The 22,550-nt window shown below is 45.1% G+C and overlaps 1 protein-coding gene across 1 annotated transcript in view; it reads right to left on the bottom strand.

Moving 5' to 3' along the window:
- Positions 1–4,299: 4,299 nt before the first annotated feature.
- Positions 4,300–22,550, bottom strand: part of LOC308337488 (adhesion G-protein coupled receptor G4-like) — a gene marked incomplete at both ends in the record, with an annotated part of 72,139 nt that continues 53,888 nt past the window's right edge. Inside the window, 4 exons of the mRNA XM_080795580.1 lie at positions 4,300–4,431; positions 17,977–18,038; positions 20,452–20,619; positions 21,533–21,634. Of these exons, the coding sequence (XP_080651706.1) occupies positions 4,300–4,431; positions 17,977–18,038; positions 20,452–20,619; positions 21,533–21,634 (464 nt within the window). The remainder of the gene's footprint in view (positions 4,432–17,976; positions 18,039–20,451; positions 20,620–21,532; positions 21,635–22,550) is intronic.

Raw genomic sequence — 22,550 nt, 5'->3', positions numbered from 1 at the left:
GAGTCACCCGGGTTTAAACCTAACTTCCAAACCAACTTCTCTTAAACCAACTTCTAAAGAGGATTCAGGGCGCGCCTGGATGGCTCAGTGGGTTAAGCCTCTGCCTTCAGCTCAGGTCGTGATCTCAGGGTCCTGGGATCGAGCCCTGCATCGGGCTCTCTGCTCAGCGGGGAGCCTGCTTGCCCCCTTCTCTCTGCCTGCCTCTGCCTACTTGTGATCTCTATCAAATAAATAAATAAATAATAAATAATAATAAATAATAATAAATAATAATAAATAATAAATAAATATATATAATAAATAAATAAATAAAATAAATAAATAAATAAATAAATAAATAAAATCTTAAAATTCAGAGGATTCAGAGGGGCTTACTGTGTGTGTGTGAGAGAGAGAGAGAGAGAGAGACAGAGACAGAGACAGAGAGACAGACAGGCAGAGACAGACAGAGACAGACACACACATACAGAGAACATAAACCCAGATCAACGAGAGGAAAGATAAGAAGGAAAAATCAGCGACTCCCAACAGGAAAGGAGCAACAGGGCAGGGACTGAACGTAGGGAAGTTACTCCCACCTGAAGCTGAAGTCGCTCTGGCTTTTCTGGCCATCAAGACAGTAATTCATGGTGGGCTGAAAATCTCTCCCTGTCTTAAGAAAACGTGGCGCTGAGAGCCATCAAGTTGAGTCTGTCTCTCCCAGGGAGGACAGCTCTGTTTGAAGTCCTCCCCTACCTTGGCCAGAGCGCTCTGTGAGCTCTGGCACACACTGGTGGGGTTGGCCGTGGCCTCGGAGTGGGGGGGGGGCACGGAGCATTGCTAGCTCTGTGCATCCCACCCACTGAGTTGCCCCGCCATGGACTTTGACAAGCGCTAGATAAGAAACATCCCCCCGAAGAACCATATTTTTTAAACAAAGATTAATATTTAAAATACGTTTCGATTATTTACCTTGGCTTCCTTTTTTAAAGCAAACTCTTGAAAATTACAGAAATGATTTATTTTACTTCTCAATTTAGAAAACCTTTGTAGAAAGGAGGGAAGTAATAACTGAAATTTTCTATTTCTTAATTAACTTTCCCCATTGCCAACAGCTTAAACCTAATCCCCTCCTCCCCAGAAAGACAAGTTACAGCTAATGCTTAAACACTCATCTCCCCCTCCTAATTGCTGTGTAGGAGTACTTCTGTGATTCTGGAAGGAAACTTCAGTGAATAAATGAACGACTCTCTCATTTGCTATTTGGAAGTTATAAAAATTACAAGACATCATTCCATTATATTCTCTCATTTCCTTGTCATTGGAAAAGGTTCCAACCTTTCATCATATTAAAAAGCAATTATCAAAATGTTTTATTCCATAATAAATTTGACTACTAGGAGAGAAAGTATTCCGAGATCAAAATAAGGGGGTTCTTTTTAGCATATAAACAGGTGAGTCAACCCTCTGAATTTGAAAAAAAAAAAAAATCTTTCGGAACTTGGTGTCTTTTCCTTGGTGTTTCTCTACCGCCTGTTCCCGGTGAGGTCCTGTGCTTGTCCTCTTGCCGACTCTGTCAGCCGATGGAGTCGAGTGACAGTTCCTTCCCAAGTTGGCACGCAGCGCTGTTCACCGCCATAAGCTGCGCTTTGTTAGAAAGAGCGCGGAGAGGACCCGCTCCCGCAGCCGGTCAACGAGTCGAGTCGTGGGCTCTGAAGCCACCGCGGGCAGGGCACTGTGCTTCCGAGCCAGGGAGAATTACAAAGGGATTTAAAGATATGCCACCTAACTCCTCTGTAATAATCCTTAACATTTGTACAGAACCTTACAATTTACAAAGGGCTTTCCCCTAGGTTATCACTTTTGATCCTCACAATAACCCAGAGAAAGCCAGTACAGCAGGTCTTGCCAATCCTCATTTGATAAGTGAGGAACCAAGGCTCAGAGGGTTTATGCGCCCTGCCTGAAGTCATGAAGCGAGTAAAAAGGGAGCCCCCGTCCTGCGATGAAGAGTACTCGGCTGTTTCTTTCATATCCACAAACGCAGGGCCCGCATGATAGTGGCCAGGCAAAATCCAGTTGTACATAGAAGCATCACCCTGGGTGATCCGTCAGAAAGGAGCAAAGGATAAAGGGTGCAGTGGGCTGGGCTATCACCCACAGCCTAGGCGGCCAGACCATATGGCACTTTTGTATGAATCAGAGAAAAGGTGCCTGCTTCTGATGGGTGTGGTCCCCGGGGGAGCTTCCTGAGCCTTTGTGGGTCACAGAAACAAAGGGAGGGAAGGTGTCCCTTCCTTCTAGCATGTGTGGCCAGTACCACGGTGCAAGGGTTGGTGGACAGCGTTCAGATTTCAACCCTCGTCACCCTCCTGGGCAGGGTCCCTTGGTACCTGGCATCTCTACCCAACTGAACACGGGGGTCTCGACTCCAGTGACTAGAAGGCCTGAAGACAGATAGGGAAGGTGACCTGGAGTCATCACTACTCAAAGTGTGGTCCTTGGCTTGTTAGAGAGAGACTCTCAGTTACCCCTTCCAGAACTTTCCAGAACTTTCCAGACTGCCAGCCTGAGCTCCAATACGATCCATGGCCCTCGGCTTGCAGCTCAGTTTAGCATTCATTTAGACTCTTCTGGGGGGCACTAAGCCCTTTGTGTCCCACAATCCCTGTTCTCAAGGAGGTCACTGTCACAAGATAAGAGAGAGTGTCCAATTCCATGCAAAGAGTACCCCCAATGAGGTGTACACAAAGCGCTGGGGGCGGGGCAGAGGGGCAGCAGACACCCATGCCTGTGAGGAGCTGCTCACACATAGAAGGTGTCTCTCCATGCAGAGGTGACATTTGGGGACACCTGGTTTCCAGGTATCTCCCACTCCTTCCCCAGTCTCCTCGGGGGTGGGGAGGTGTCAATCCAGAGCTGTTCCTCAGTTAGTTCTTGTTAACCTGTTACTCAATGAATCCTTGTTAAGGGACAGGCCCCCCTGCAGAAGCACGTGACCGGATAGGGGGGAGGAGCCATGCAAATATGGGAGGTGGAGAGACCTTATAAATGCCCAGGAATGACGTTATTAAGATCTGTACTGGGATGATGGCTGGAGAACTGAGGGAAAGATCCAAGAAATACTGCACTCTGCTAGGATCTCTCTTGAAAGAAAAATGTAACAATGAGACAAAGACATTTTAAAAATACACCTTTGTGAAATCTGAATGCTCCTTAACGATGAGCTGAGCGAATGGCAATCAGATCCATTCTCTCCAAATGGGTTGAGTGGAGAGCGCTGGGAAAGGCTGCTGTCAGGAATTAGACCTGCTTCTTCTAGCTCGCCGTGGGGTTCCACTTTTGCTTTGGGGGAGAGAATGGGCATTTTCCACTGCACAGAACAAGGCAGGAGTCCCTTGAACGAAGTCCCGCCATTAGTCTTTCTTTTATAATCTGCATAATACTTCTGGGGAGAGGCAGAGGGAGACCTGTCCCAGACCAATGAGCCAAGCCTGGGACCCAAAGGGGCTCCTCCGGGCCCTGTTAGCACAACAAAGCACATCGCACCCACCAGCCCATAGAGCCTCCTTGCACTGAATATTCAGTTACGTAGCATAATTGGCTTAGAGCCTGCATATACTGTAGGTTGAACACAGATGGCGTTTTCTACAATATAAGAAATACATTTCAGAAATGTAAGTAAGTTAGACTCGGCTTCTTAGTGTAAGAGATGATCGGACATTGGGGGAAGGCTGTATAGTTCAGTGTGGTTGCAGTCAGCAGAGTTGGGGGCAGGGTGGAAGGGGTAGGAGGAACTTTGCTTAAAAGATGTGGAGACCCTGAACCCAGCCCACGGCACCTGTGGAGGAAGACGGCAGTAGGCATTCCAGGGTCATTTCAGAACTGTGGAACACTTCAGATGCGGGTGGCCAGACGTTGGAGGGAAAGGAGACGTACTCCCAGCTTTCCGGTTTGGGCACTGGCACAGACTGGGGCAGGCAGGGATGAAGCTAATGAGTTTGGATGTGAACACGTGGTGTTTGAAGCGTCTATGAGTCATTTAGGGGCAGGAGTCCAATAAAAGTTGGAAATATGGGGCTGGAGTTCAGTGGAGAGCTTTGGGCTGCAGATACGGACATGAAAGTTACTAGCCTTTTCCTGATAAGGAAAGCCCTGGAAGTGAAGTCTCTCTCCCAGGGAAAATACACAAAGCAAGAGAACGAGACTAAAGAAAGGGCCCCCGAAGGAAGCCGAGATCCAGGACGGAATAGTTAGTTGTCAAGGAAGCTGAGGGAGGACCATGTGTCAGCACGGAGGAGTCGTCCCCGGTTTGGAATGCTACAAGAGATTGGAAAGGATAGAGGCTGGGGGGGGGGGAGGTGGGCAGTCATCAGATCGGCCAATCAGTGGGTCCTCGGTGATGATTGCCAGAGCAGTTTCCGTGGTGCAGGGGACCACGAAGCCAGGTTGCTGGGGAAGGAAGAGTGGTGGAGACTGTGAGGGTTTGGGTGTTGGCAGAAAGAAGCGGGGAGGGTTGGCATGAGGAGGAGCCAGGGCCCGGGGCAGGAAGCTCCATGTGCCAAAGATTTGGGCATTGTGAGCAGAGAGGGACGGGCTTTCATCAACAGCCGGTGGTAGGTCGCTGACGGGGTGACGGGAGGGTGTATGTTAGAAAGGAAGAACTACATCTCTTTGAAACAGGAAGGAATTAATAAATAAACACACACAATAGAATGTGGTATGTTGGAATACATCCTCATCATCAGTAGAAATATGAGTGCCTGGAAAATTAACAGAGGAAAGATGCAATCAGTCTTGGCTGTGCAAAAGAATAACTAATTCAAATCACTCATGCCAACTGCTCACCAGTTATGCCTAATTAACATATGACACCCTAACTGTTCTGTGTAACTGAGAAGTACCGGTCAAATTCACTTCTTTTCACGTTGTGTTTCCTTTCACAACTAAACTCTCTTCCGGACTGTTCAGTCTTCATAACGCTTATATAATATTGTTGGTTCACCATCTTAAAAAAAGGGGACGGTTAGAGGGAGCATTGGCTTGGACAGGGAAAAAAAAAATTCTCAAATGTCAGTTTCCTTCTATGCCATTTAACGTGGCAATTAGGGGATGAGAGAGGGAAAAAATATTGTATGTACAGGAAAAAAGGAGGCAACTTTACACCCTTGTGATACTCAAGAGACATGCTCACTAATGGAGATGCTTGTCCCATTTTGAGAGAAGATTGTGTTTTCGAAAGAAGCTTTTTTCTTAGGCCTCTGGTAGTTACATATAATTACTACGTCCTAGGGAACACAAATGTGATGAAAACTGAGCAGATGTGTTCTTTGGAGGTCATCTTGTGAGAGGTGGTTTGACGTGTTCTACAGCAGAACTTATTTCTGAGATGTGTGTTTGTTTGTTTCCCTCACACAGTGACTCATCTAAGACATTAGTCTAAGACATTAAAGTCTGGATTATGTAAAAAGGTGCCAGAACATGCTTTTGATGCCAGTGTCAACAGTGTAAAGATAATGGCTGCCGTTTATTGAGGACCTACTGTGTGACACGTTACTTGTACTGTCTCAGAACGCAAAATCATTTTGTTGAGTCTCGTCATTTTTTCAATAACACTGAGAGATAGGCAAGACGATTCGTCCTTTTTGACAGCCGAACAAGCTAGGGCTACCACCCATTTTTTTGTTCTCATTCACAGCACATTTCATGAAAGAGTTGTCTCTAGTCCCTGTCTCCAGTTTTTTTTCTTAGAGCTACTCCAGTTAGGTTCTTGTCTTCATTACCCCATAAAACCCGCTCTAGTTAAGTCACCGAGAGCCCTCCCATTCCCAGCCCAGGGGTCTGTTCTCAGTCGTCGTCTTTCTTGATCCATTGGCAGCGGTGAAGATGGTGAATCGCTCCCTTCTCCTTGCCTCACTCCCTTCCCTTGGCTTTCAGGACCCCGTGCTGTCTTGGTTTTCCTCCAACTTCTCAGACACTCCTTAGTCCCCTTTGCCGGTTGGGCCCCTCCCTGACTTCTCCAGGCTGTGGGGCCTCAGGACCCAGTCCTTGGGGCTCTTCTTTTATTTCCACTCACTCGTCTGGTGGTCTCATCTAGTCTCAAACTCATCTCTACACCAATGACTCCCAAATGTATGGCTCTAGCCCAGACTTCCCCCTTGACCTTGTGTATCTAACTTCCTACTCGACATCAGCTTCACTAGGATTTCCAATAGACATCTCAATGTGTCCAAAACACTGCTCCTGATCTTTCTCCGTGATGAAAAAGTAAGACAAAAGAGAAACCTGCTCCAAACTGTACCCTTTTCCAGATGTAGGCAGTATCTCTATTCTTCTCATTGTTTAGGCCAAAGAACTTGGGGGGGTCATTCTTGATATTTTTTTTTCTCAATCACCGTACCCCAATCTGTCATGAAATTATGATGGATCCACTTGCAAAATAGATCCAGAATTCAACTATTTATCACTGTTACCCCCCTGCTGCTACCTCCCCGTTCCTTGATCTTGCCAAGTATACCTCTGCCTACCATGGGTAGCCATGTGGCTAATTCCCTTTTCTCTTTGTTCAGAGGTCACCTTCTCAATAAAACCTACCCTGATCACCCCATTTAATACTGCCACCTGTGCCCTCCTCTCCCCGGCAACCCAGTGTCCAAGTAGCCTTCTCAACTTTTTCTTTAGCCCATGACATCACCTCCTACCACGTCACTTAATTAACTTATTATGTTAATTGTTTGTTGTCTATTTCCCCCTGTTAGAATGTCAGCTCCATGAGAGCAGGTGTTTTCATCTATTTGGCTTCCTACCCTACCCCCAAGCACCTGGAACAGCACCTTGCATATGGCAAAATCATTTATGTTCATTGGTTTGAATTAAAAAGCCTAAGTATCTTGCCAAAGGTTGGTTGCCCGGTGATGGGTGTCGTGTCTAAACTCTAGAGTCTCCAATACTAAAGCCCTTGCCCTTAACGACTCTATTCCTCTATACCCCATCACAGCCTGGAGCAGTGGTTCTCAGCAGGTGTGCCCCGAAACCCTTCCTGGGGGCCAAGAAAGCAGGGTAGTTTTGTGACAACCGAGCATACAACATGTTACGATGATGACTGTCCTAAAGAACACTGAGTTGAGTAGGTCATGCAATATAGAACCGACCAGAATTCAGTCCGTGTAAGGCGGGGAGGAGGCATAGGGCAACATCAAATAACAAGGAACAAATGTTGCAGAAAAGTAGCACCAGGTCTCCAGAAAGCTTTCATGCTCACTTGTGTCCTGGGTACATAAGCGAGGGTGATCGGGGCAGGGAACTGATCTACTGAAACCATGACCCAAGGTTGACACGTGTTGAGAAGCACATAGATAAACATTCTGCCTCCTCGGGCCCCGTGAGGCATTGTTATTAACGCAGAAGGGACAGCATGCTTAGTACACTTTTGAACCCCTGGACGCATGCTGCTACAAATTCTAGTATTCAGTAGTATACAATAAACTAGAAAAAAAAATAGTTGAGAACTCTTGCAGTCAGCTTAAGTTTTACCGGCATGGTGTAGGCAGATCACGACAGTACACTCTTTTTCTGCTTTTAATTTTAAATTTAAAAAAAAATGAAGGAAGCAGAAACCCCAGGATGGAGTCAAATTCATTTCAGAAGCAGTGGGTATGTGTGGTCAGAAGAAGGGAGTCCTGGGCCCAGGAGGCCTGGGTCTAGAGTCTAAGCTTTGCGACTGAGGGCATGACTTTGACCATCAAACCCAGCCAGCGACGCATTTCTCAGGGGGATCTGGTTTACTTTATTATTGCCTGTCATCCCCACGCCCCATCCATGTTCTCCCCTCCCCCTCATTGGCAACCTTTCTCTTCTGTTTAATGACTCTTTTTTTTGGTATGGGTTCTTACAAAGTGTGTAGTCTCATTTTCAGTAAATGTCTTTTTAAATTTCTGTAAATGATATGGCTACCCATATTATTCTGTCTCGTTATTTATTTATTTTTTTTTTTTTACATCCAATACGATGCTTGAAAAGCCTCTGCATGTTGCTCATGTACACCGAATCCTCTGGTTCTAATTGCTGAGAACAACTCTGCCTCCAACCACACTTCGCCTCTCCACTCTCTTGGTGATGAATATGTCAGATTGCTTCCAACTTCCCGTCACCATAAATAATGCTGCGGTAAGAAGCTTTCCAATTTAGAACAGAATTGTAAGTGCAGGCGTGAAGAGGAAAGGGGCCACTTCAGAGCTGTGACTAGAATGGCGAAGTGTTACGGGTAGGGTCGCCTTGGGTCTGACACCGGAGACAGAATGACATCCAAACGCTTCAGCTAGGGCAGTAAACAGGATTGGGACTCTTGTGGTGCTGAGGAGCTGTGGGAGTAGGTTTTCTTCACTCAATCGACTACGGGTTTGAATCCATCCACCCAGTCGGTCAGAGATTTCACCGTTGTGTAGACCCGCTATCTCGTCCCTTCCTCCTGGGAGATGGGCTCCCATAATCCCCCCAAATGACACAGACCATGGTCCTTCACGGCAACTAGGGCTGTAAGGAGGCCTCCCAATTCTCATTTCCCTCCTCAGCGCTTCCTTTTGTTCTCCATCTCATCACTTCTCCCTACGCTCTCAGCAGGTCCTGTCACCTCCTACTTCCTGGAGAAAATCGTTGCTATCAGATGAGAGCGCCCTTGAAGTCCTTTTTCCAACTCCATCCGTTTGCCCGCATCTACACCCACCCTCTCCTTCCTTCCTGTGGATCCCCATCCCCTCCTTCCTTGCTCTAGTGTCTAAATTACACCCCGTCCCCCTCAGTATTTGGGTCTCTACACTTCTACTAGCTACCTCCCATCGCTGTGTCAAGGTGCTTAAATCTTTCTGATTTTAAGACTACATTTTAAAAACCTCTCTCGGGGCACCTGGCTTCCAACTCTTGATCTCGGGGTTGTGAGTTCGAGCTCCATATTGGGTGTAGAGATGACTTAAAAATAAAATCTTTTTAAAAAATGATGCAAAAAGAGATCTCTTTCAACCTCAGTCCCTTCCAGTGACCATCGTCTCCACCATCAACGCCAGCAACTTAGCAACTGCATTTAATAAAAGAGCTACATTTGCCCCCCAATGCACACAACCTCCTGGACCTCACCGAAGCTCTCTTGTCACTCACTCCAGGACACATGTTTCTCTCCTTAGTGTATGTCCATTCACACCAACATTTGTCACCACTGAGTACTTTGTCCATCATGAACTTCTCTTTCTTTGGCTTGCATGACACCTCGTGCTCCTGATTTTCTGCCTACCTCTCTAGCCAGTCCTTCAAGGCATCCTATGCAGGCTGATCCAATTCTGTCTGCTCCTTGGTGTTCCTCATTTCTGAGCCCCTTTGCTCCCCTTTGTAATCTCATTCATTCCTACAGTGGCATGGATTGCCATTCATATCCCCGAATCTTGAGCTCCATCGCTAATTTCTCTCCTCTGCCCCAGACCTACACATCACCTCCCTTCCAGATGTGTACATCTCAAAACCAGATGTCCAAGACTGAATGTATCATCTTTCTCACCAACACCCCCCTTGGATCACTTCCACTATTATTATCTTAGTGAGCAAAGGGCATCATTGGCCATTTGATTTCCCAAGTCAGGGAAACTCACAGCACTGTGTATATTCCGATCCTTACGAATATTTTAAATTACAAAAGTCATAGATGCTTGTTATAAACATGAAAACAATACTTAAGTATTTAAATTAAAAACAGAAAGCCCCCACCAATCATTCTTTCCAGAGGTAAGCCGCTATTGACAAGGAAGGTAGCGTTCACCACACAGTTTTATTTGTACACATACTTTATTACACTCTATGTTCGGCAATTTGCTTTTTAGAATAAAAATATATTGTGGATATCTTTACAGTTTTAATCATATTGATATAACCTATTCTTTTTATCAGCTGCATATCATCCCATATTACACACAGGCCACGTTTGTTTACCTATTACGATATTGCTGGACTTTAGTTTATCCCCTGTTTTCACTATTCCAGGGTTTCAGTAAATAACTTTGCCCACGGACAAAAACAGATAAAAGGGATTAAGAGGTACAAACTTCCAGCTGGAGAATAAATAAGTCACGGAGACAAAAAGTACAGCAGAGGGACTACAGTCAATGATATTGTACTATTATTATTATTATTATTATTTTAAAGATTTTATTTATTTATTTATTTGACAGATTTATTTATTTGACAGATTTATTTATTTGACAGACAGAGATCACAAGTAGGCAGAGAGGCAGGCAGAGAGAGAGAGAGAAGCAGACTCCCCGCTGAGCGGAGAGCCCGACATGGGGCTCCATCTCAGGACCCTGAGACCATGACCCGAGCCGAAGGCAGAGGCTCAACCCACTAAGCCACCCAGGCACCCCTATTATTATTATTGTTATTATTATTGTAATAACAATTTAACTCATATTAAAAAATTAAAAGGTGAACATATAGAAAAATAAATATAACTGAAAAAGAAAAAAACCATTGTCCATAAATCTTTGTATTCCCAAGCTGGATAGAATGTTGGAAATGGGATTTCTGGGGTGAGTGTAGGTACATACGCATTTGGACAGGTCCTACAAACGTGCCCTCAGAAAAAGTGTGTGGCTTTTTTCTTCTGCTTTTCAACTGAGACACAGCATACACACAGTAAATGCGTAAAGGGCACTATTTCAAGTGTGCAACTGGATGAATTCTATAGGTGTACAGACCTGTGTAACCACCACGTGGATCAAGATCCACACCATTTCTAGCATCCCAGAAGTTCCCTCCTACACCTTCCCAGCATGTCCTCCTCCCCCAGAGGCCGCCACTATTGTGATTTCTAGAATTGTCAGTTATTTTTCTCTTTATAAATCAATCGTGGGCACCTGGGTGGCTCAGTGGCTTAAAGCCTCTGCCTTCGGCTCAGGTCCTGATCCCAGGATCCTGGGATCGAGCCCTGCATCGGGCTTTCTGCTCCGCGGAGAGCCTGCTTCCTCCTCTCTCTCTCTCTCTGCCTGCCTCTTTGCCTGCTTGTGATCTCTGTCTGTCAAATAAATAAATAAAATCCTTTAAAATTAAAAAAAATCATGCACCATATACCCTTTTGTGTCTGGCTTCTGTGACTCAACATTTATCCACATGGTTACGCATATCCAGAGTTCATTGTTCTATTACTGTTACATAGTAGTCCATTGTACAAGCAGCCTGCAGTTTGTCCGTTCACCTGTTGTGAGCGATTTCAGTTGTGTGCCCTTTCTTGGCTGTTACGAGAAGGTGGCTGTGAACCTCTGTGTGCAAGTCTTTTTGCGGACGTAGGTTTGCATTTTTCTAGGAGTGGAAGGGCTGGATCACGGAGTATGTCTAACTTCTTGTTAGAAGCTACAAAACAGTTTTCCAGAGAGGCTCTACCTGTTTGTCCTCTCACCAGCCGTGTAAATCGGAACCCCCAGTCGTAGTGGATGAGAGTATCCCGTACGGGCCAGTGATTGCACGTGTTCACTTTCCATCTCCCCAGATGATTGTAGGAACTGTGTCTGTCTTGGTCAGTTCCTCAATCAGAGTGAAGGCTCAGTAAGTATTTGTGGGATTAGATTAGTAATTAGGGGGCTACTGTGTATTATGTCTAAAGGTCCCTATCACACAATTAAAGTATGTTACCGTGGACAAATTGTCACAAGTGTGAATGTTTTATTACCCCGAGGACGGTCCCAGCTTGTTACGGGTAGAACTGTGGCTTAATTCATTGCTCTATCTTCCATGGCGTAGAGCTAGGCACAGAGGAATGGCCTATACTACCCAGCATGCTGTATTTGGTTAGATAATGGGTAGAAAGAACATCAGACCTTCCTCAAACCTTTACTTGCTCTCAGTTCTGGACTCAGGATGAAAGAAGGAAGAGAAGGAATCTTCTTCTACCACTCATTAGCTACATAGCTACTGGCCCCAATGCTAGGAAATATTCCCCCAACCTCAGGTCCACCACCTGATTTCTGTTTTTTTCCCACAGGTACAAGGCTATGTATTACAGCATTTATTTGAAAGAGCAAAAGTTTGGAAACCATCATTAGGGAATCTGCTTCAAAAACAGAGTGCAATGCAACCTTTAGAAAAAAATGAAGCTCTTTGTGTCCTGATATATAACAAAACAAAAATAATAACAAAAAAGAAGAGTATGTCTATGACACTGCCATCTGTGGTCAGGACAGCGTGGAGAGAAGACTTGGAAGAATTTTTCCTGGATGGAAGACAGCTAGAGTCTGAGCCAGCCTGCTGTCAGTCTTCATAACCTCATTCCTTCTGCCTATGAAATGGACCCAGATGATGCTGGCTGGGGCAGTCTGACCCACTACAAAGCATCCCCCTCTATCTCTACCCCTGAAAGGACAAGAGTCTAAAGATTGGATGGAGCCTGTTACACTAGGTCTTCATTCTTCGCCTGTAACTATCTCCAAAGATTTCCATTCCTCTGGGAATTTGTGGGCTGAGGATTTTTTTTTTCAATCTTTCTTGCATGAACTAGGCCTTCATCAAAATTCACTGCAATTCAGATTCATTTCCATTTTTTGTCCCATTGCTGCCCACAACCAAGCATGATGGATGAGCTGGCTAACATTTTGAAGGGAAAAACTATGATCCGTCTATCTATCTATCTATCTATCCATCCATCCATCCACCCTTCCATATATCCATCCATCCATCCATCTAACCATCTATCCAGCATGTCCTGATACGAGTGCCTTCACACTGTTAATGTAACATATCATTCAATCTTGCCTCCCCCCCCCACACATCTAAGTGCTTTGGGATGTAAGCAAAAATCCTCAACCTTGTTTCTATGACGAATACTAGGTTAACATAAGAAAATCTTGGAAACCTGGGAATTTGCCAGTTCCAACTTTTTGTTTAATTTACATAATCATTTGCATAGGACTGCATATGTTAAGGGAACATCTGTAGTTTTCTTATATATTTAGACGAGATGAATTTTTTTCAATATTTGAAGTTACCAGTTACTCATGTCTTCTGGTTCTTTTTTTTTTTTAATATGCTCACACCAGAGTCTTCCAATGCAGGGCCCTGAGTGCCATATGTCTCCCCCTTTCCTATGAACCTCACTTTATTACTATCCTGCAAATAGTATAGTGAGCTGGAGAATGTAAGCAGCATTCCTTCTCATTGCCTTATCAGACAACTGAGCCCTCCTTAATCAGAGCTGAAGGGTCCTAGAAGTCGGATATGTGGGGGAAATTTTAGAGAGCGGTACGGTGAAGCAGCTTCACATAAGAATATAATGAGTTGTTTAAAAAAATTATTTACTTATTTGAGGGGGGCGGGCAGAGGGAGAGGAAGAAGCAGACTCCCTGCTGAGCAGAGAGCCCCATGTGGGGCTCGATCCCAGGACCCTAGGATCATGACCCAAGCTGAAGGCAGACTCTTAACTAACGGAGCCACCCAGGCATCCCAAGAATGTAAGGAGTTGTGAAGTTTTCTGGAGAGATTGTGCAACACCATAGACAACGAAGATTGTTTTCATACATCGATTTTCCTCACAGTAAGGTCAACCTGTGTACCTAAGAACTCTTAAAATCACCATTTGTAACAGCACTCTTCTCCATCATTCTGGGATGCTTATTTTGAACTCCCCAGCTTTCCCAGCATGTCCTGATATACCCCAGCCTTTGAAAAACAACTGAGGGGCGCCTGGGTGGTTCAGTGGGTTAAGCCTCTGCCTTTGGCTCAGGTCATGATCCCAGGATCCTGGGATCGAGCCCCACATCGGGATCTCTGCTCGGCAGGGAGCCTGCTTCCCCCTCTCTCTCTGCCTGCCTCTCTGCCTCTTTCTGATCTCTGTCTGTCAAATAAATAAATAAAATCTTTAAGAAAACAAAAAAACCCCAAGTGAATACATGAATGAGGTGTGGCGGGGGTGGGGCACTCCTTTTCCAAGCATGGTTGCACCCACATTGAAGAAGTATGTTCCTGAATGAGGCATTCATTCAACCAAAATACATTCAGTCCTGTATTGTGCGTAGTGGGCAAATGTGGGATTTCCCCCAACTACTTGTCCATTCTTAACAGCACCCTAATTTCTTTTTGCAGAATGACTTCTCCCCCACTGTGGGTGTTCTTGGTGGGATGGTAAATCCAAGCTCCTGTCCTACCACTATCAAAACCAGAAGGCTCCGTGAAGTTTCCTTCTGACATATCCCTCATCTCACTGCTTAGTACGGCACAGAATTCAAGCTCAGCTGATCACAGGCAGTCTGGTGACACTCTGAATCTTAAGCTGACAACATGAGGATAGAAGAAATTACTCTTTATTTTTCCCACAATTGATGCCCTTACAAGATGTGTCCTGGCTAGGAAGCTACCCCTATGGTTCCCGATCTGTAGACCTCTTTTTTTCAAGCCCTATTCTTTAAACTTCCCATAAAGTACTTGAGTTCCCCAAGTCCATTCTACCAGTTCCCTTTCCCTTGGGTAACCAGAAGTGACAATATTGTCAATTTAAAGACACGTTGTTTCCCTTGCCAGCCACCAAAGAGCCTCGACTGAAACAGCGTGTCAGGCACTGACTATAGAGCAACTGACAAGCTAGACAAGGATTCTGCCCCCATGAGGCTCACGTATGAGTGGGTAGCATAGGTTTACTTAGCACGAAGATAAGAATCCCTAGTTAAGGAAGTCAGCCATTGCTTTCATTTACTCTGTATTGTAGACTGTTCATTCATCCATGCATATGATGAATATGTACGGAGGGCCTACGAGGTTCCAGACATCATAAGAATGAATGTAATCCATCTCATTTATTTTGTCTAATCGACAGAAGTATAACTAGGTCCTTTCTCCATTGCTCCAGACTCATCATGTCCCTTAAATAGCTGAGGGTCAGGACCAGAAAGACATGTTTTAACGATAGGCCTGAGCTGTCAAAAAGATGAGCCTTACCTCCTCTTACCGCCACCCTTCTCGTGTTTCTGGGTTCAGGGGAGGGAGACCATCACAGATGGTCACCATCACCTTCGGGACTTCCGACAAAACAGGTAAAGATTCAGGTGCTCGGCAGGAGTGTCCTCAAACTTGGTCCAGATAAAGTGTAGTCCTGGTCAGTGTTTTCAAGCTTGCCCCCAGGGTGCCTAAGACACTGCAGAGAATCAGAAGACAGAGCCCATGCCCTGAAGCTCCAAAGGGGCTTTGTAAATTTTCTGACCCGTACTTCATACACATTAGTCTGTGGTATTGAGAAATGAAATCCTGCTTTACCGAAGATGCCGCCCTCCAAACCTAGAATACTCCACCTTCAGCTAGACTAAAAAGAACATCGTTTACTGCCTGGGAAGCACTACTCTTCCACCATATCCTCGCTGCTTTGATCGTTGACTATTCTAGTGTGAGTATCTGGTCTCCTCAAGTGGATGGTAAGCTGTTGGATGTAGTGACCTACAGATGTCAGATCTGAATCTTTCTCTCCGTGGCATTGCTCAACAAATACTTGGGGGTAGATTGTTGATTGAAAGCAGCACCAAGGTTCTAGAGTCTCTTTTCCATAATCATGTGGGCCTGCCTTCACACAAGTGTCAGCCATTTGGGGGGCTCAGGAAGAGCAAACCAAAGGATGCCTGAAAGATGTTTAATCATTGTTTTCCCTATAATTTCATATTGTTGTCTAATTTGTGGAAAACCCATGTTTTACTAATTAGTAGGAGGAGTCATGACAGAATCATAATCTTTTCTATAAAATATTTCTGTTTTTGACAGCATGTACATTCATCGCTCCAGCAGGAGCAGAACAGTCATGGGCATTTTCACAGCCAAAATGATCCCCCAAGTCAAGGAATTTGCAGAATGTATATATATATATATATATATATATATATATATGTAGAATTGTTAATTATACCCAAGCCCTGTCCCTAAATTTGTTTTTTGAATGAAGGTGACAATATTTTCAGTTCTAAAACATTTTCCAACATTCAAGACACAGTTTCTTCATTCTGTGGTAGTCCTCACACACGCACACATACACACACACACACATGCTCATGCACTCACCTTCCTCTACAAAAAAAGTACACAAGCAGACCTATGGAGAACAACGGTTGTGGAATTACCTCAAGAGAAAAATCTCATAGGCAAGGGGACTGACCATGAGGCAGGTATCCAGGGGCCTGAGGGCCTTCCTACATTTTTTTTTATGTTACCTCAGGTGGTAGAGGGGGCAAAAGGGAGTCTAGGAGCTTCATACCAGTGACTGGACTGGCACCAGTGCTCTGGTCCATTTAGTGGTCAGCATTAACTCTTGTTTACAGGGGGCGCCTGGGTGGCTCAGTGGGTTAAAGCCTCTGCCTTCAGCTCAGGTCATGATCCCAGGGTCCTGGGATCAAGCCCCGCATCGGGCTCTCTGCTCAGCAGGGAGCCTGCTTCCTCCTCTCTCTCTCTCTGCCTCCTCTCTGCCTACTTGTGATCTCTGTCTGTCAAATAAATAAATAAAATCTTTAAAAAAAAAAAAAAGAAAAAAGCTTAAAAAAAACCCACAAAAAAACTCTTGCTTACAGGATCCGAGGTGGTAACTTTAATGGGGCAAATACCATCTGTGGGCCATGAGGGGACGAGAGGTAAGAGGGTGTGAGTTATAAAGAGAAAAGGGTGAAGACGTACTCTGTTTCACTGTGCTTGAAAATGTGTAGACTTCATGTAAGTCTCACTTGAGCTCTATAACAAATGTACTATCACTCTTATTTCCCTGGGTTTCAACTCGAAGGAGTGACAAAGCTGGGATTTGAAGCCAGTTCTGCTGTCTCCACAGCCCACTATATCATGCGTATCCCCAAGGATGATGGGGGACTTGATTGATGGTATTGAAACTCAGGAGTTTATCTTTCTTTCTCATTGGAAAGGTCTGATCCCCCATTTATTGCCCCAAAAGAGCAATATATTCTCTCAATACAATATTCAAACAATATCAAGAGGTATAGGGTGAAAAGTCCTTCTCCCTTCGCTCCAGATACCCGGCTCCCCTTCCTGAAGGCAACTACTGATACCCGTTGCTTGCGTGTCCTTCCAAAGTGTTCTTCTCTTTATTCCTTGCTACCCTAGGCCATATGGGAGAAACCAGCCTGGCTGGGAAGGCTTAGAAGCAATATTTGGGGGAGAATTAAGAAGGCCACAGAGCAACAAGAAAGCAGAAGTCATCATTAGCGCTCACTCTGTTGCCCCCCGGTGACTCTTTTTCACCTCTGTCCCAGCACTGTCCTGGTCACCCTGACTTGCCCTTTCCTCCCCAAAGAGAACCGCCAGCCTCAAACAGCTCCTGCTGTTACATTCCTCAGAACCCAGCTTTCTGTCCCGTCAGGGGCTGTCTTGGCTGAGAAATCCAGCCACACTAAGGATGATGATCTGCCCTCTTCACAAAACGTGGTTGCACGTCAACAAGGGGAGTCAATCAAAGCGTGACTTGAATAATGGGGATTTCAGATGCTTTGTCGTGACAGGCCAACAGGATACTTTTTCCCAAAAGATATGACCTTGAGACTCTTCCTACTTCCCCTGTGGGTGTCAAGCCAACCGAGTATCCGAAAACTGGGGCTGCCTGAAATTATTTCATTCCTAGTGAAGTTAAGGACCCTGATCTTAATTCTTTTCTTTCAGGATGGGACACGTAGCATTTTGAAACAAAATCTCCAGTGCTGTGGACATGTGTCCCCCAATATCCTACGACTATAGGCTCAAATCTTACCTAGAAAAAGAAAGAAACAGCTATAACAATGAATAGGAGAATTATTCTGACTTTAATAGCCGCTAAACGCTATTTCATTCTGCGCCTTCCAAAGTAATATTTAGAATACAAAGTCGGAGCAGATGGTTTCACAAACTCAACATTTTCCCTAATCTGGGGCTAGGGGGAGGTGGGTATCTCTGCTGGGAATTATTCAAGAAATCTTTGTGAGTGGAATTCGTTTTGACTTCCACAGGTAATATTCTTCCCACATAATTAGGCACAACTTTACAACTCAAGGGAGAGAAACAGTAGGGATCTTCATCAAAGTCACCTGCATTAAAGAAAAAAAGAACATTTTCAGCTGTGGCACTGGGGACTTCACGATAGTAGAAGTAACAGACAATTTTTTTTTTTTAACCAAACGAAGGAGTGAATAGAGGAATTAGAAAGGAAGTAAAGGTTGTGGGGCTTTTCTTGGGTAGTTTATGCGGACCCAGGGTAAATTCGTTCATCCTGAGAGCACTGTTTGGGCAATTACAGAAGGCACGTCTTTACTCCGTGTTAATGGAAATGAAACTGCTGGCTCTGACCACATCCAGGGCCACATCCAGACTGCAGATTTGGGACCTGTGGCCCAAGAGGCTAGACTACCTGTCTCACCCGCTGCGTCGTGGTCACAACCCCGGGCCCCTGGCTCTCCGGATCTATCACTTGATACAACAACACTAAAATGCTGGGCATGATGTTAAAAACAACCCTAGAGGTGCCTGGGTGGCTCAGTGGGTTGAAGCCTCTCCCTTTGGCTTGGGTCATGATCCCAGGGTCCTGGGATTGAGCCCCGCATCGGGCTCTCTGCTTGGCGGGGAGCCTGCTTCCTCCTTTCTCTCTCTCTGCCTGCCTCTCTGCCTACTTGTGATCTCTGTCTGTCAAATGAATAAATAAATAAATAAAATCTTTTAAAAAACCCCTAAAATCCTAGGCACAGGGGGCTACCATCCCCCCGAAGAAAGACACGTACATTCGAGTCATATATTTGCTAATGAAACGATATCCCCCAGGGACAGCAAGAGAGCCAATGCCAATGAACCCTTTTGCAAAAATGGTATTTCCCTATCGGCCTCAACTATTATCTACTAAGCAGTTTCCACAACTTCTGCCCTCTATTATATGCTATGGTTCCCCAGTGCCTCCATATGAGCACCGGAATGTATCTGCAAGTTAGCTGGCCAGAGTAATGGACACTTGTGGGCATGGAAAGAGTCTTTCCATATGCACCAACTTTCCCATACAGAGAAGGAGACTGAGACCGTACACCAGACAATCAGCCTAAACTGGGAAACAGTGTTGTCCCACACAGTCCAGAAGCTGGTAGGCACTTTGGAGATTATCCGTCCATCCTAGCCTCCTCACGTTTCGTTGAAGGTAGAGAGAATATAGCTCTCACTAAGGGAGAGATGTGCCCAAGGTTACAGAGTTAGTGACAGAGCTGGGAGTTGAACCAAAGCCTTCTGACTCCAAGTTGGTGCCTTTATTATTTTTTAAAGATTTTATTTTTTTATTATTTTTTATTTTTAAGTCATCTCTACACCCAGTGCGGGGCTTGAACTCATGACCCCGTGATCAAGAGTTGCATGCTCTACCAACCGAGTCAGCCAGGTGACCCTTGGTGGCTTTATTTATTTATTTTTTACCCACCATGCTGATTTCAGATTGGCTGCAGACCTTGGAAACAGAACAGCTGTGTGGAGCCAATATAATGAAAACTACAAGTGGCAGTTCCACCAGCTCTGAGGTGTGAGAATGGCTACAGCCGGGCCACCAGAGGTCTTCTGTATGTGTGAACTGGAATCAACTTTGGTCCTTCAGTAAGCATCACTGTCCAGGGCAGCACACAACACAGAGGCATCACAACATCAGCTTGAGTTCTCAACTTCTTGCTCCCTTTGCCTTTCTCTTTACTTCTGGGCTTTTAGATCAATCCTTTCCTGGGACGCCTGGGTGGCTCAGTCGGTTAAGGGTCTGCTTTTGGCTCAGGTCATGATCCCAGGGTCCTGGGATCGAGCCCTGCATCGATGGGCAATCTGCTTCTCCCTCTTCACTGTGCTCTCTTATGAGCTCGCTCACTCTCTCTATCTCAAATAAATAAACAAAATCTCTAAAAAAAGATCAATGCTTTCCTTACATTTTCCCTTCCAATAACCACCTCCACCTCAACAGCTGTCTCTGTACCTAGAAACTGGTCTTCCTATGGAAGAAGCTGAGCAACTAAGAACGTTGTGCTGCTCAGTAGGTGTTCTTGGTGGCGTGCGATGTGCCCTAGCCTGAGAGCCAGGCCACCTGAGTTCTGACCCCAGTTCTGCTGCTGACGGTGAGTAAGCATCCGTAAGACATTTTCCTTTCCCTGCTTAAGGTTCCTCATCTGGAAAATGACATCACTCTGGACATTGTCTAAGGTTCCTTCTGGCTTTCACAGTCTCTGACCATTGTTTTGAATCACACATGAATTTGTTTTGACTTCTAGTCTCTTCCCTCCTGTTTCAGTCGAATAACCTACCAGGTTTGCATGTACCAAGTTCACTAGGTGCTTCTATACACACTTTCTCAGCCAGGAATGAGCCCAGGTATATACATGCACACATGTTTTTAGTTTTGAGGAGGAGCCAACTCCCAAGACCACGTATGTGGCCTCATATTAATTCGATATTTTTGGAATGTAAGAGTGGACAGTATGGTTTTTCCCTCACCATTTGGGAAGCTGATTTCTGAAAGCATGCATTGCGCGGAGCCTAAAGATTTATAGGTAGAACTTGTGGTAGTTGACTTGATGGATGGTGTCAACAATTTGTCTTGGAAGGTTTTCTTCGGTCTCTCTTGTTTATATCCAACTTGTAGCCCGCACCTGCTGTCCCCATCTGAAATGACACCATAAAAGTTAAAACCAGAAAATACATCAAATTCTACACTTAACATGGGCAAATTGCATGATGTATGAATTGTACCTCAATCATCCTGTTAAAAATGTGAAGCTCAATGCAGAGAGTATCTGTTCTAGGTACATCAGGGGGTCCGCTTCTCTATGAAGTTGTGAGAAGTAAATTTATATTGTAATGTGTGACACAGCCAGAGCTAATTCACTTACCAAGGATGCCTCCTTTCCTTAGAGTTTGGCACAGAGACCTGTGGGTTACTGACATGCCCAGGACAAAGGAGGGAGATCTCTGTGCCATTTATAAAATCTTCAAGTTCAAGCACTTGCCTTCCCTAAAATAGACTGAGCTTTGCATTGAGGCTGAGAGAAGTTGTCTGAATTGGATGGAAGAGATTCTGATACACAGAAAATCAATTTGCCTGGACTGGAGATAATCTCAGAGACAACGTCGAAGTCCGCCACGCCTCTCACTGTGTAGGATGGGCCACTGCTCCATCCAGCTAGGTTTCTCCCTGCCTCTGCTATCTCTCTTTGTTCCCTCATCCACTCAACCCGCTGTTGGCTACAGGCCAGAAAGCCCCTGTGACCCAGGGCCTGAAACACAGTAGGGCACTCAATCAACATTCTTTTTAATTGAGTTGAGATTGAGGTGACAGTGATGACAAGCAATTCAAGAATCTGGGCCAAAAGAGAAGCTTCACTAAGATAAAATATGGCCGAATCACATTCTTCACTTGACTTCATTCATCTCGGCACAAAAGTACAAATCATGTTCATGACATGGAAACAGCCTCCATGTTGCCAATGCTCTATGAATTCAAGTCAGGAGAGAAGTTAATCAGACCAGTTGTGGGAAACCCGTGGAATTCAAAACCTTACCCAAAGTGGCATCTTACCTGAAGAATTATCCAGTCGTAACCACCCACAACAGAGGTGTATCTGCCACTGCTCCCGCACACTCTCCTTCATCAGGCAGTAAAACACGAAAATGAGGAATCCTAAGTCAAAAGAAGAAGGTCAGTCTGTTTCAGCTTCTTTCGCCAGCAGTCACCAACACCCAGACCCAGATCTACTCTTATCACCATAAACAGTCCTCCTAAGGAACCCCGGAGCCATTATGGCTTTCTGAGCTCATCTTTCTAACTTCCCTGTCAAAGGCAGTGATGATGAGAAGGTCTGTTTCAAGACTTCCTATCAACCACAGTGTTCCCCCCCGGGGCTGCTGTCAATCATAGAGCTTGAGAGAGTAGCCCTGCAAAGGTAGTCAGCCTCCAAAATGGTTCTCAATGATCCTTACATCCTGGCATTTGTATCCTTGTGTCATCTCTTTCCACACCATATCAATAGAATATGGCAGAAGTGATGTAATGTCACTTCCAAGAAAAGCTTATAAGAGACATTGTGGCTTCTTTTTTTGTTTGTTTGTTTTTTGGGTTTTTTTTTTTTTGAGACATTGTGGCTTCTATCTCTGATTACTCCCTCCAAAGGATCCTAAGTGTTGTAGTGTGAGGACGTTCTGCAGCCCTGTGGAGAGGCCCACATGGTGAGGAAGTGAGGCTTCCAGTCCCCAGTCATGTGAGTGAGGCTTCCTAGAAGCAGATTTTCCAGAGCCAGTCAAGTTTCCACATGACTACAGCCTTGGCTGACAGCTTGACTGCAATTTCATAAGAGTCCCCAAGCCACGGGCACCTGGGTGGCGCAGTTGGTTAAGTGCTCAACTCTTGATCTCAGCTCAGGTCTTCTTGATCTCAGGGTCATGAGATCAAGCTCTGCTGGAACCCACTTTAAAAAAAAAAAAAAGAGTCCCTGAGCCAGAACTACCCAGCTAAGCTGCTCCTGAATTCCCAACCCAGTAACTGGGTATGATAACACGTGCTATTGCTTTAGGCTGCTAAACTTTGGGAGTAATTTGTT

This window comes from Martes martes (assembly GCF_963455335.1).
Source record: "Martes martes genome assembly, chromosome: X".
NCBI classification, from domain to species: domain Eukaryota; kingdom Metazoa; phylum Chordata; class Mammalia; order Carnivora; family Mustelidae; genus Martes; species Martes martes.
The sequence above is the reverse complement of the archived record's forward strand: the minus strand, read 5'-3'. Positions and strand labels throughout refer to the sequence as shown.